The sequence below is a fragment of the Cryptomeria japonica genome, chromosome 2, assembly GCF_030272615.1.
Source record: "Cryptomeria japonica chromosome 2, Sugi_1.0, whole genome shotgun sequence".
Lineage (NCBI taxonomy): Eukaryota > Viridiplantae > Streptophyta > Pinopsida > Cupressales > Cupressaceae > Cryptomeria > Cryptomeria japonica.
The window spans coordinates 240,954,015-240,969,828 of NC_081406.1; the positions used below are offsets into that span (position 1 = coordinate 240,954,015).

General features: G+C 33.3%; 1 protein-coding gene across 1 annotated transcript; it reads left to right on the forward strand.

Moving 5' to 3' along the window:
- The first annotated feature begins 1,909 nt into the window (after positions 1-1,909).
- On the forward strand, positions 1,910-3,913 carry LOC131063272 (uncharacterized). Its single transcript, XM_059214100.1, has 4 exons — positions 1,910-2,172; positions 2,241-2,508; positions 2,637-2,878; positions 3,295-3,913. Exons 1-4 carry the CDS (start codon positions 1,910-1,912, stop codon positions 3,911-3,913), a joined length of 1,392 nt encoding a protein of 463 aa, XP_059070083.1.
- Positions 3,914-15,814: the final 11,901 nt, after the last annotated feature.

Genomic DNA, 15,814 nt, shown 5'->3' on the forward strand with positions numbered 1-15,814 from the left:
TCTAAATAATCTATTTTCATGTGTCCTAATCTATCTCCATGAAACCAAGCCAGGAAGGTTTTCTAGTACATCACTTTTAATTTCAAAATTTTCATTCATTTGATTATCATTCAAACATGTTTCATTTTCAATTGGTGTTTCCATGTCTACATACACATTATTGGTTTTAGTTGCAAGTGGATTTTCAATTTCATTTGGAGTTTCAAATTCGGTTTCAATTTCAGTTTCAAGTTGAGATCTAGTTTCATTTGGGGTTTCAATTTGGATTTCAATTTCAGTTTCAACCTGAGTTCTAATTTCATTTGGGGTTTGATTTTCAATTAGAATTTCATTTAATAAGTAACCCGCTTCTATTAAATCACCAATTTCTTCATGAGAATAAACATAGGGCTGTGAAGACATACATGTATCTAATAATGGATTAGAAGATGCACCTGAATTAAATGGTTCTATTGTGTTTCCTTTGTCAGCATTTATGGTCTCATTGATGTTCTCCTCTTCTAAAACAATTGTGGAACTTGAAGCTCCTTGTCTCATTCTTGATCTTCTCTCTCGTTGATGCATTGCCTCCTTCTCCCTATTTGTTGCAATTTCCTCAATTGTCAGAACCTTCCTTTGCCTCTTCCTGCGTTGATTTGATCCCATGGCTACACCAATATTTTGAATTTGAATCGATCTCCTTACCAAATCGACAATAAGACAAACAAAGAGAATAATTAATCAAATCATTCTCTTTGCAGATCGTACCTATTAGGCAATGATTGAAAAATCATTCAATCATTGGGATTTGTGCTTGTGGGCCAGATTCTAGTTCAACGGATCTTTTCATAAATGGGCGCTCGTTATTGAATGAAACGAGTGCCCGTTTTTTAAAACGGGCGTCCGTTTCGCTTTCAACGGTACAAAGGGAAACCTATGCTTGGACCTCCAAAAAAATGATAAAACAACATCGAATTTCTCCCTTGGCCTAATTTTTTGAGGGCCTTTCTGATTGAAATTTTTGACAAAACGAAAACCTATTAGAGTTTTCAGCGTCCTGATTTCATAAATGTTAAATTTCATAGTGATAAGTTTACTTTTACTATTTTTGTATTATTTATTAACCAAAATTGGAACCTAAACCTAAAATACCAATGTTCACTAAAACTTTAATAACTTTTTTGTTTTTAGGATTTTAGAAAAATAAATTATATGACATCAATCTACATACAATTCATTTGAATATTAAAAAAAAAATTGAAAAATATGAAATTTTCATCAAATTATGGTGGTCGTACACCCGATGTTTTGAAAATATACTTTATTGTTAGTTAAAAATTAATAAAAAAATAAGCAAAAATATTCTCATCAATATTTGGTGTCTTAAGTATCATTTCCCAGAAGGATTTGCAAAAATTCATTTATTCGCATCAAAAAAAGGTGGTCGTACACATGTGTGGTATGGTCCTAAAACAGGCATTTTGAAAAACTAGTTTTTAAACATGCTTACTAAAAAGGGATTTCTCTGTGAATGCTCTCATTTGCCAAGTGTAGTTGCAAACTTCATATATTTTAACCGTGCTCGCAAATCTGAACCTGCATCAAAGGGAAAAATAAATTTGGACCCACCATAGAATGGTACGAGAACATGGGAAATCGGGCATATAGCATAGATGCCACGAGAAAATGCGAAATGGGGCATAGTATAGATGCCACAGAGCCTGCCACATAATAATGCCGTTAAAAGAAGAATGATCTGGGCCATCTTTAGACCATCATAACACGGCATGCTCAACATATCTTCAGCAATACAAGAGAGAGAGCGAGAGAAATGCTCCAACCACACTTGTAAAACCATGCGCTTATCGAGTGCTTTTGTCAGGTCTCTGTTTTGACAAGTACTCGTTATTTCTGTTTTTTCGTTTGGCAAATGGACGTCTCTAACGTCCTTAATGGAGTACTTAATACAGTTGCGGACGAGAGTATAAAGAAACCGTATAGAGAGGTTAAGAACCTAAGGAGTTTACGTAGCAATGCCGCATGCCTCCGCGAGGTGATAGATCGTGTGAAAGGCATAGGAGATGATATTAAGACTCTGTTAAGTGGGCCAGGTCGACAGCCTAAGCGAGTCGTGAGGAATTGGCTCAACACACAGAAGCGAATCGTCAAATCTGCTGAAGAGGTGCTTCAACAGTACGAACAAACAAAAAGCGTCTCTTGTGTGGGTGCTGCCCTCACTGTTTGCTTATCCCAAAATCCAGTCGAAAAGTCCTTAATTCTCTAGGGAATATAGATAGGCATCTGAAGACAAAGGATTCAGATTTTCCCACGAATGGAGAGCTGGGGGAGCTTCCAGGGGCGCTGGTACAGCCCGTGGAGAACGAGCTTGTTGGCAAATTTGTTCACGAGAAGCTGCAGAAGCTGGAGACGTGGCTGCTCAAAGATGATTCTGTTCGTGTCGTTGGAGTCTATGGAATGCCCGGCGTGGGAAAGACGTCCCTGCTTAAACACATCAACAATAATGAAAAGGTAGTCAATTTCTTTAAGCTTGTAATTTGGGTTACTGCGTCCAGAGACTTCGATATATCTGATCTCCAGAGGCGCATTTGTGAGAGAATTGAATTGCCTTGGCGACCAAATTTGAGCTTTTCTGCAAGGGAACCTTCCCAGCTGGTGAGGATCAGAATATGGATAGCGAGATTGAGCCCTTGGTCAGAAGCATTGCAAAGGAATGTAAAGGACATCCCCTAGCCATTAAGACGCTTGCTCGGACAGTGCCGGATCTTCAGAACAGTACGCCGTCCGAATGGGTATATGTTCTCAAGCAGCTAAAGGCGATCGATCCAAAGTTTTATCGCATTCATCGAGAGATTGTGGAGGAATTATTCAAGCGGCTGAAGTAGAGCTACGATGCTCTAGAATCGGATGAGCTCAGGCTTTGTTTCGTGTACTTGGCCGCCTATAGAGAAGACGAGGAAATCGACGCGGATGAATTGATACAATTGTGGCTGGCTGAGGGCCTGGTGAAAAGAAGAGAAGAGGGGCGCCACGGTTTTCTCGGGACCTTGGCGAACCGATGTTTGGTTGAGATTGAGGTTACAGAGGCAAACGGACATCAAATATGAAAAGTGAAAATCCACGATGTGCTCAGAGATATGGCGGTACACGTCGCTGAGGTCGACAAAAATATCCTGTTCCGTGCAGGGCAGAGTTTAACAGAGTTTCCAAAGTCTGCAAGCGCAACATCGGTAAGGATATCACTGATGCATAACCCCATCAGAATTCTTCCTGAAAGTGTTGATTGCGAGAAGTTAGTGACTCTGTGTTGAGCTGGAACACAGTTGAGGAGGTCCTAGAGAGCTTTCTGGAGAAGCTGAATATGTTGAAGGTGCTTGATCTCAGCAACACGCCCATCAAATTCTTGCCAAATTCCATCCACCAACTGAAGCATCTCCTCTATCTGCAGCTTTCAAATACCCAGATTAAGGTAATCCCTCATCAAACATTTGAGCTGAGTAGACTGCAGTTTTTAGATCTTTCTTTCTCCTCTCTAAAGAATATTCCTTTCATGATAAAAAGGCTGAAAAGTCTCCAAACTCTTAAGTTAGCCCACTGTTATGATTTGGAGTTCGTTTCAGGCGACATATCACACCTTACTAGTTTGGAAGAGCTTGACTTGTGGAAGTCGACAATGTTTGGAAATTCACGGGATGTAAGAGGAGGAGGAGAATCAAGGGAGGCCTCATTGCAAGACGTATGCAAACTCCATCGCCTCAAGCATCTGCGTCTAATCCTAAAATCTCAAATTGAGGAGAAAAGCGTGGGGAATCTTGTGGAGCTTCAAGAACTTTGGCTACTTTGGATGCCCGAAGTTCATCAGACATATCTGCCCACTGACGTGCGGGCCATGCACAGTTTGGAGAGGGCCATGTGACTGTTGGGAAGACGTCCATTTGCCAAACGCAAACAGAAATAACGAGGACATTGATGCTTGCCATCGAAGTTGTTATAATTTGAATTTAAAGGAAGCTGATCGCAGTATTGCAACCGTCAAGAGGAGATCAAGATCGCTGTAGCAGACTAATTCGTAGACAATGAGATCAAGCAATAATCTTTCACAGCTCCAAATCTCCATTTTCACAGGTAAAAATTCTGATTTTTGGGCAATGAAATTGAAAACCTTATTTTGTTCACAAGAATTACGGGCTCTATTGTAGAAAATGGATATAGAGAACCAAAAGATCAGGCTGCATATCTAGCACTAACAAGAAATATAACAGATGAGTTTAAGAAGAACAGAAAAAATAATGCAAGAACTTTAAGTTTTATCCAGCAAGTTGTGGACGAGTCAATCTTTCCTAAGATTCCAGCAGCAAAAACATTTAAGAAGGCTTGCGAAATCTTAGAAACTGCATATCAGGGTACTCTTAGGAGAAATTTGGAGAATTTACAAATGAACGATTCAGAGTTTGTAGACCAATATATGAGTCTAGTTATGAATGTTCTGAATCAGTTAAGATGTAATGGAGAAGAAATGTTAGATCAGAAGATTATAGAAATAATATTTAAGAGTTTGCCCAGGAAATTTGATTTAATAGTTGTAGCACTTGAAGAATCTAAGGATTTGGCACAATTATCAGTAGATGAATTAATGGGATCTTTGTCATCACCTAAATAAATAATAAATACAAATAAAATCTCTTTTTTTAAAGAATGCTCTTAAGTTTCGCGAATCATCTGACAGAGGAAGAAGAAGGTCAAGTTTTAGAGGAAGAGGTCGCGGTAGAGGTGGAAGGAGTAATTTAGACCAAGGTGAAAGGAATAAATGAGTAAATTAGTACTACAGCAATCGAGGATGTGGCAACAATCATTTTCAGCAACATTCAGAGACGTTTGATAAATCTAATATACAATTTTTTTATTGCAAAAAAATATGAACATTATGTATTTTAGTGTAGAAATAGAGGAGAGGTGAGCAAACAAAATGCTAATTACACAGGAATCTAATTCTCAAAGTTTATTTATCACTTGGTATGTTGCTCTAGAAAGTACTAATTAAGGATATTTTGCTTTTGGATAGTGGATATACTAATCATATGACAACGAATAAGAAATTGTTTGCTATTCTTCATCATTTTATTAAATATGAAGTAAAATTGGGAAATGATAATAAAGTGGATGTAATTGGAAAAGGAAAGATAAGTGTTTTGACAAAAAATGTTGAAAAAATATTTATTCCTAATGAATCTAATTTTTCACGTGTCATGTTGCTCTAGAAAGTACTTATTAAGGATATTTGGCTTTTGGATAGTGGAAGTAGCAATCATATGATAGGGAATAAGAAATTGTTTGGTATTCTTCATCATTCTATTAAATATGATACAGATGAATCTAATGTTCAAAGTTTATTTATCACGTGCTATGTTGCTCTAGAAAGTACGAATTAAGGATATTTGGCTTTTGGATAGTAGATGTAGCAATCATATGAAAAAGAATAAAAAATTGTTTTCTATTCTTCATCATTCTATTAAATATGAAGTAAAAATTGGAAATGATAATAAAGTGAATGTAATTGGAAAAGGAATGATAAGTGTTTTGACAAAAAATGTTGAAAAAAGATTTATTCTTGATGTTTATTTTGTACTTGGACTAAAACATTATTTTTTTAGTGTTGGACAACAAATAGATAAAGGCTATAGAGTACCCTTCAAAGATACTATGTGCATCATACTAGATAGTTCTCTGAATGATAGGTTCATTGCTACTATGGAAATAATGAGAAATCGAATGTTTCCCCTACGAATTTAGTGCATCCAAGGAGAAGAGGAAGCAAATTTGAGAACAATGTATTTAAACCAATCTTGGTTTTGGAATTTAAGGTATGGACATTTGTATTTTGGAGGTTTGAATTTGTTATAGAAGAAACACACGGTTAAAGGATTGCCACCAATAGAACAACTTACTAGTTATTGTGATAGTTGCATTTTAGCCAAACAACATAGAGAGAGTTTTCAAGTAGGAGTTTCATATAGAGCAAGAACATTGCTATAAACTGTTCATAGTGACTCATGTGGACCAATACAAACTCCATGACTCAGAAGTAATTTTTATTATCTAATATTCATTGATGATTTCAGCTTAGAACGACTTGGATATATTTTGTCAAGCAAAAGGTTGAAGCCTTTGAAAAGTTAAAGGAATTTGAAGCTATGGTAGATAAGAAAATTGGTCATTTTATCAAGGTATTGAGAATAGATAGAGTAGGTGAATACATGTCTAATGAATTTTTGGATTTTTGTAGAAATTATGGAATCAAAAGGAAGTTTATCACAAGGTGCATAATACAATAGAATGGTTTAAAAAAACAAAATAATAGAACTATCATGGAGATGGCTAGAAGCATGTTGAAGGCCAAACATTAACAAAATGAACATTGAGTAGACGCAGTATCAAGTGCAGTGTGTATTTTAAATATAAGCCAAACAAAAAGTCTCAAGGACAAAATTCCACAAGAAGCTTGGATTTGTAAGAAGCATAGTGTACATCATTTCAAAAAAAATGGTTATGATGCATACATGCATGTTCCATCTAAAATAAGAAATATTCTTGATGATAGAGATAGAAAATATATTTTTATTATATATAGTAAAGAATCAAAAGTTTATAAAGTGTTTAATCTCGTTACAAAGAAAGTGATTGTTAGCAAAGATGTAGAGTTTAAAGAAGAAGAATCATGGGATGGAAGCATTGATAAAACACTCACAATTGGAGCACCAATACTCCAATGAGAACTCCAAGTAATGTTGAACGTGGTGAAAAATTTTCTTGTAATTTACACAAAATAATGATTCTAATTTGACATGAAAATTAAGGAAAACAAGAAGCTTGAAGGAGATTTATGAGCAAAGAGAAGAAAGAGAAGGTAACTTAGATTTCTATTCAAATTTTGCTTTATTTACTCATGATATTGTATATTTTGAAAACTCTAGTAAGGAGGGATCAAAGTTATGAATGATGAGATGGTGTCTATTGAGAGAAATCAAACTTGGGAGCTAGTTAGTTTACCTGAAGGTAAGGATTTCATAGGAGTTAAATGGGTTTATAAAACTAAACTTAATGCTAAAGGTAAAATTAAAACATATAAGGAAATTTTAGTAGTAAAAGGTTATGCACAACAACAAGGAATTGATTATAATGAAATATTTGCTCCAGTTTCTAGACTTGATACTATTCGGAGGATTTTAGTATTAACTGCATAAAATAAATGAAAAGTTTATCACATAGATGTCAAATCGTCCCTTTTGAATGGTTTTTAAGAAGAATTTTTATGTCAAACATCCACCAAGTTATTAAATTCATGGACATGAAGACAAGGTATATAGATTGAAGAAGGCTCTCTATGCTCTCAAGTAAGCACCAAGAGCATAGCATCACAAGATAGATTCATACATGATAAAGAATGGATTTAATAGAAGCAGTAACGAGCCCACATTGCACACAAAAATCAATGAAGAAGTTTATTTTGATCATCTATTTACGTGTAATTTTCACTAGAAATTTTTGTGTAGACATATTTAAATTAGAAATGAAGAAATAATTTGAGATGATAGATTTAGGATTGATGAGTTATTTTTTGGACGTTAAAGTGGTTCAATTAGTTAAGGGAATTTTCATTTGTCAATCTAAATATGCAAAATATATTCTAAGAAGGTTTAAAACAATGAATTGTAATATAGCACCTACACTAGTTGCTACAAGAACTGAAATTGTCAAAGAAGAAAAGGGATCTAAAGTGAAAATTAAAATATTCAAAAGATTAGTTGGGAGCTTGATGTATCTTATAGCTAGAAGGCCAAATTTATTGCATGGATTTGTTCCAATCTCAATATTCATGGAGTTAAAAAAAAGAAGTTTGTATTGGCAAGCTGGAAAGAGAATAATAAAATATGACAAGAACACAAGGATATGGGATTTTATAATCTACAACTACTGGTTTTTGTTTGATAGGCTATATTGATAGTGATTTTGTAGGTAGAATTTGTGATAGAAAGAGTACTTCTCCATATCTTTTTCATTTTAGAATACATTTAGTCTCCTAGTCATCAAAGAAGCAACCCATAGTCATTCTTTTATTAGTTGAAGTAAAATATGTTGTAGCCACATCACTAGCATGAGAAGCTGTTTGGATGAAATAAATATTGATAGATCTATTTCAAGAGGAGAAAGCTTATTGATGCACGATATCATTTTATCAAAGAATTGGTGAGCAATAGATAAATTTATTTGGACTTTTGTAGGTCTAAAGATCAATTAGCAAATATATTTACTAAGGCTTTACTACAAGAGAATTTTGAACATTTAAGACAAACTTTGGGCATTATAAATATTGAATCAATTATGAGGAATTTTGGAAGAATACTATTAATTTTTGCACTATTCTATCCCTTACTAACTAAATATAGTCTATAGATTCCTATGTACTTTTTCCACTATCCTTCTACCATTTATTTGATAGGTTTTTAGACTTTTCTAGGCTCCTCTCTGTCCTTCATTGTTGTTCTAGATGTTTTTAGTTTTTTTCTCAACCTTTATTTATTAAAGGTATGATGTAATGGTTTTATCAATCAAAATCAATGAAATTTGTTTGTGTTTTTTTTGTTGTAGCAAACCATTCTAGTTGGTTTTCATTAACCAACAGTTTTCCTAGAAGTAAGAACCATAAAGTAAATTGCTTCGATGAAATATAGGCTATTTATTTTGCAAATTATTGCTTGTGTTTAATTATGTAGTAAAAAACTTTATAATATAAATTTTTTATAGAGTTTGTACGTATAAGATCATGTTGTAAGGGATTACTATTGGGAATATTTTTAGATCATGGGTATTTTTTATTTTGCAAATTTAATTAGTTACATCAAAGGAACTCCCTCTATGAAATTGAACAACCTCAATCCTTGGATCAACCACTAAACCTATTAGAAAAGGGATGTAAGACGATGAAAGATATATCTATCGTTCATTTTCACAATACTCAAAATTTGAAGATTAATTGTTGTGTGCGGGATCTCTAACACAACTACATGATGAATGATTGTTATTGTTGACCTTGATGACCTAGCTTTCTATTAAAAAATGTTATGACCTTGATTTTCATTTTAATAGAGAAAGATAAATCATTGAAGAGTTTAATTTCACTCCACTTTCGTGAAAGAAAAAGCAAAAGAACCTATAGTGTCAATGTACTTGGTATTTACTTTGACTCGACATTTACCATTTTAAATTATTTCTTTGCCACTTGGAAAATGGACAATAATTTTACTTTTTTTTCATCTCTAATAGTTCATTTTTAACAAGATCAATGTCTTTTAAGGGTATCATGGCTATAGGCGCAAGAGGAGCATCCCTCATAGATAACAACAACAAAATTTTTCACTATAACTTCCAACATAAATAAGAAAAGCGTGCAAATTTGACTAGGGTGTAACACCAATATGTTCAAATTTAATAATAACATCCACTAAAATGGACCTCCAAGAACATAGGGCCCTTATCATTTATACTCCATTTAAGGCCAAGAGGTGTTAGATCATGCTCAGGGTACCTTGAAAAGTTTGGGAGAAAATACAAATGATAATTTAATTGGCAATCAGAGCCTCCACTTTAGGATCTCTACTAATATCTAATGTGATGACAATGAAATCTTACAACTCCCTATACCATCTTGTCTAATGTACTTTATAGAAAATCTTATAATGGTCTTCTTTTTCAATGTCTCGTTAGGGATAAAATACCCCTTGCCTTTCAAGAACCTCATCTAGGCTGTAGGGAGGGATGCTCTGGTTTTCATTACATAAACTAATACACATGGGATATTATTAGAAAACAATGAAATAAGATCCCTTTTATTTTTTCAATAATTTCCCTCAATATTAACAACATAACAATCTCATTTGAGCTCATACAAAGGAACTCTGCACTTTAAGCTCTCCTTGGTCATTTGCAAAATCGGAACTACATATCATTGGAAAGATATCGTACCCTTCTTCTAAAGGGTTAAAAATCATCATAACAACTAAATATTACTTTACAAAGTAGCTACAATTTGTTTTCCTTATATCTACTTGTACTATCCTAAAATTTTCTCCATTACAATTTAGTTGACATTTTGGGCCCTCACCTTAGTGTGTGTCCCTCAATGCCTAATTAACTCTTTGTTATTCCTTCATCATGCAAATATATCTTCATTTTCATATCATGCACTTCATGGCCCCTTATTTCATGCCCAAAATAGTGTAGGACTAGGGTGTGGCACTTTGGTCCTCATTAGGACCAAGCCACCATGCTCTAGTCCTCCTTAATTGGGTCCTATCTTGGCCCCCCCTTGCATTCACAAATTTGGGTGGGAAACCCATCCTCATGTAAGCCTACGTAAAAAAATTAATACATTTTTCAATGGGAAAGTATTTAAGGAGGTTATCCTTTCTCATTTGTATATACGTGTCCATCATAAGAGAAGGGCGAGATTATAATCATCAAGCATTCATCATCAAGAAGTTGTAGAGGTCTTCAAGGCTTCATTTTTTATTCATCAATTATAGAGTAACATGGGGGGAGATAAAAATAAGGATTGAGTCATCCTTGTATCAAAAGTTGGAGAAAAATAAGGATATGTGGGTTGAGATTACGGTTAGGGTGTTGTCCCATACATTAAAAAAATGCATGGTCATGACCCCAGGGCAACGAAAGGGTTTGTTAATGGCTGGAATAATGGCATTATTAGTGTCTATGGTGCGAAGTTTAGAATTGATGAGGAGTTTATTGCAAATATCATTGGGTTGCATATGGAGGGGAAGAATTTCTATAGAGAAGGTAAGGTGACACAGGAAGTACTCTTTCTTTTCTTTGATAAGTAGAGTGAATGAGACAAAGTTAGGAAAACGAGTGATTGAGGCCACAACAAAAAAGACTTGATGAGCCTTTGGGCTGATGTTGCAAAGGTGATTATGAGGTACATTACCTTGGATGGTCATTTTGTTTGTATATTTTCTTATTATTATACTATTTTGAACCATTTTAGACATAATAGGAAAATTTCTCTGTTATTTTATCTGCTCTCTTCTTAAGAGCACAATCTTTCTAATCATGCAAAAAATTGTGAAAACCTTGTTTTACTAAAGGGCCTTATCCTTCCGACTATGGAGTATGCTAAAAAGAATGAAGTTAAGCTATCTATGACACAAAAAATTGAAAGCACCCACAAAACATCAAATGACTTGATGTGCATGTTGTGTTGGATATTGAAATTCAGGATGAAAAGATGTTAGGTGAGATGTTTATTGGTTGTTGTGACCTTCATGGGCTAGAAGATGACCCAGAGTAGCGAACCTCTAATGAAGAGACCCCCCCCCCCCCAACCTAAAGGTCGCTCCTAGCACTAAGAGCAATAGAAAGTGTAAATCCCCCTCTATAAATGTAGCCAAAGAGAAAAAAAAAACCCTCTTCCTTGAGATCTTGGTAATGATAGCTTTAAAAATAAAAACTAGGGGAATTTTGTGGATCTCAATTTGATAAAGGGAATAACGAGATTAAGCTCAATATTCCCCTCAATCTAGACCAAGTGGACCCTGATAACAGTAAAGGTGATATAGTAGATTTTGCCCTGCTACTTTGCTAATTCCACCTCCAATTAGGAAAAGTTCTTTTGTTGGGTGATTAGTGAAATCCTCTTCATCAAACAAGGAATAAATGATATCATTATAACCCCCATTGATATCCCAAAGCCTAAAAAAACTGAAAATATCCTTAAATTGACCCAGAAATTGATTGAAGATGTTAAAGTTGTGAAGAGAAAGCACGAATCCGTTATTGCCAGTTTGGAGAAAGGATTGGAAGACCTTAAGGGAAGTCTTAGGAATTTGGTTGAGATCAATAGAAAAGCTATGAATATCAATATTGAAAACCTTAGAAAGCTAAATGAGAAAACAAAAAATTCATAAAGCTCAACCGATCAATATTATCTTGACAACTTCTACTACATCTTAAAGCAAAACTATGGTTACTAATCTATAGGGATCAGAGGTCCAGGTTTTGAGAGGCCCATCTACTAGGACCATGAGCAGAAATCAAGAGAAAAGTACCACAAGGAGAATCATGGAGGAGCTGGAAGACATCAATAACAACTTTATTGAGAAAAATTATGAGGTCTTAGGAGCTGTTGTTTAGCTTTATGTTGGATTGCCCGAGGATTTAGTGTTGTTTTTTAGTTGGGCTTTGTGGGGTTTTACCCCTATTTCTTTTACTGTTTGGTTGCTGGTTATGGACTTTCTCACTACTATTTTTCTTTTTCTGTCCTTCGATTTAGGTTTCAAGTCCCTATAAAACCTGTTTAATCATTAAAAAAAAACATTACATCTTTTATTTGCAAGCATGTGTGTGATTAGGGTTTTGTCATGTTCATTCCATTTCATACAACATGTGTGATTACATTCAAGAAGAAAACCACCATTATCAATCATTACAAATCCGAGGTATATCTTTCCATTATTTATTTCAGTATTTATAATATTTTGTTTAGGGTTAATTCCTAAACTGGGGTTTTGACTTAGGCAAGCTCCTATTCCAAGCATATTTCCCTTTCTTTCTATGTGTAGGAAATAGGTACAAAGTTGTGATCTTTAGAATAGGCATTATTTGCATAGACAAATCAACCCCTTTTGGTGTGCAGAAAGTTAGGAGGACCGGAGAAAAATAGGCTCTGGTCCTGACATTTCTAGATCTTTTATAGGGATCAGGTTTAGATCTACAATGAGTACCCAAATCTAGGTGTGTGCCTCAATTTGATGATTGTAGCTCACTGTTTCCGCATTTTTACCTTCATTTTTAGCACTTTCTCTAAGTTTAGCAATTCAACTCACAGAAGAGGGTAAACAAATTCACACCTTGTTGAATCCAATTTGTATTCAATCCTTATCATTAATAGTTTGTGATTTAATCTATTGGATTCACTGCTCTTTTGAATGTAATTTTAAACTGGCGGTTTTCATCCCTTATGATGGAAACCCTAATTTACCACCCATTACATTTTGGTAAACCCAAATCCTTACACCTTTAGTTATGATTGATTTTCTTAGATCTAAGTGTTTATGCAATTTAAAATTCAAATTTTCATTTACAAGTTTGATTTCCAAGCGAATTTTGAAAATTTAGAGGTTAAATTCAACAAAACCCTATTTTCTAAATTTAAAATTCAGCTTATCATTTGTTTAATTTGGATAAATTATTTCAAATATGATTTTGCATACAATTTAAAATTCAAATTTTCACTTACAAGTTTAATTTCCAATAAAATTTTTAAAAATTTAGAGGTTAATTTAAAAAACCGTACTTTTTAAATTCAAAATTGAGCTTGTGGGTTGTCTAATTTTTGAATTAATTATTTAAGATCTAATTGAAATTCAAAATTGCAATCTTAGATCTAATTTCAAAATAAGTTTAAAAATTAAGAGGTTATTTTCATAAAACTCTAATTTTTAAATTTAAATTCATTAGTGGATTGCATTTTTCTATATTTGCTTAATTAATTAAACAATCATTTTTACAAAAAAATTGCATTGTTTAATTTCAAAATTCAAATTTAAAATTCATAGATCTCATTTTAATTAAATTATATAAATTTAGAGGTTTAATTTATAAAAACCCTAATTTATTTTTGTTATTTTGATTTGTGGATTGCTTCACTTTACAATATTTATTATCGCACTAAATAAATATGATTTATTTTTCTATTTAACATATGATTACCTTTCTTTTCACTTAAATTTACTTAAATCATGTGTTCGATAATGGATTCTTTCATTTCACAATGCTTCTTTTCATTCATAGCACTTTGGCAAATTGTGTTTGTAGACTTTCAAAATTCCTTTCTTTCAATCAATTTGATCTCAAAGCTTTCTGTATATGGAGAAAATGGATAGTGGAAACAACAATATTGAAAGACTAAAAAGGATCAACCACAAAACCCTAGCCTAACAATGAAAAGCATCCACCATAAACAAATGAAGATACCTAAGATCATGCAAATTAACAATAACAAAATAAGATATACCATTCACATGCCTAGTAGGGTTTCAATCTCCATTTATTCCTATCTCCATTGGTCTTGTTTGATATATTTGCTCTCAAATTTCATGTGTGAACAAGAGCTCAAAAAAGAATGGAAATGTGGTTGATAGCTTGATCGCAAGAAGGCTTGATTCTGTCATTAGAGTTGATAATGAAGGAGAGGATCCTCTTATATAGAGAACACTATAAGAAATGGAGGATAAGATTACGAGGTATAAAGATAAATAGTCGGCTAGGATTAAAGGGTAGGTAGAGGAAATAATTAAATGATGAGAGGGTAGGTAGAAGAAGAATTAAGAGATGAATGACATGTGTCATGGGTAGAAAAGGCTAATGAATTAATTAAATAAATAAAGTATATTTAATTAATAGAGGAAGTGACATCAATTAAATAAATAAAAGTATTTATTGAAATGAGAAAAGGATCAAAAGAGGATTAATGAATTTAATTAAATAAATAAGAGTTTATTTAATTAATAAAAGACAAGATAGAATAATTAAATAAATGGGTAAACGTACAAAGTTGGGTCCCAATCCCGTAGAAGTCCGCAGGTTGGAAAATGAGCCTGCTAGAAACGGGTGCCCGATTTTTACAAATCAGGCACCTGTTTAGCTTCGGGTGCCCGAGCCATCCAAAAACGGGCGTCCATTTAGCAATGGGTGCCCAAAGCTAAATGGACGCCCGTTTTTGAAATGTATTTATTATTATTTTTTAACCATTTTCCATCAATTTTACTGTTTGGAAAACGGGCAAGCGTTTATAAGGAGCACGAGTACCCATTTTTTTCACCTCAGCTGACCCCCTAGACCATTTTTACCTCCTTCCAGGTATTTAGTTTTATTTTTTATATTCTATTTTATTTATTTTTATTATTTTTCATAAAAAAATGTTAATGTATTGTTATTTTTAAATTTTTATGTTTTAAAGTTTGAAAATCATCTTTTATTTCATGTTTAAAATAGTTTTCAGTTTTCAAATATTGCAAAAAACATGAATAGTAAAAACCGTACGAAAAAAACAAAAAACAAAAACGTAAACGAACAATAAACATTAGACGCAAAAAACAGACAATAAACACTTAACAGAAAAATGAACAATAAACATTAGACACAAAAAATAGACAATAAACCTTGAACGGAAAAATGAACACTAAACCCTAAATAGGAAAAAACAAACAAGTCCAAGGAGAAATTTGACTATCTTGGTTGATTAACCCTAAACCCTAAACCCTAAACCCTAAATTATAATCTTTAATTAAAGCCCTAAACATTGGATTAAGATTCAATAACCTGGCAATATATCATGATTTCTAGCTCAAGAAAACATTTACAGTAACAGCTATGTTATTAACCACCTTAAGCATTCGTAATGGTGGCTATATTTAGTGTCAGAAATTTTAATGTTTTCATGTCCTAAGCAATTGAGTTGGACACCATAGATTAATGTTCCTTAACTATTATTGAGGTTTGATAAGGATTCTATTAAGGAGAATTATAAGTTTTAAATAAATGGTTTTAATTTCATTAGATTAGTGTTTATTTTGTAGAATGCTAATTTAATGGATTAGTAATAAAGGTGGTGCTATAACATTTGAAGGAGTGTTATTGGTGCTTATAGTATTAAATGGTGCTTAGTGATCAGTGTTTTTCCTAGCAGTATTGTATCAAATGGAACATATATTTAGTTTTTGATTGGAGCTTTTAGAGTTAAATT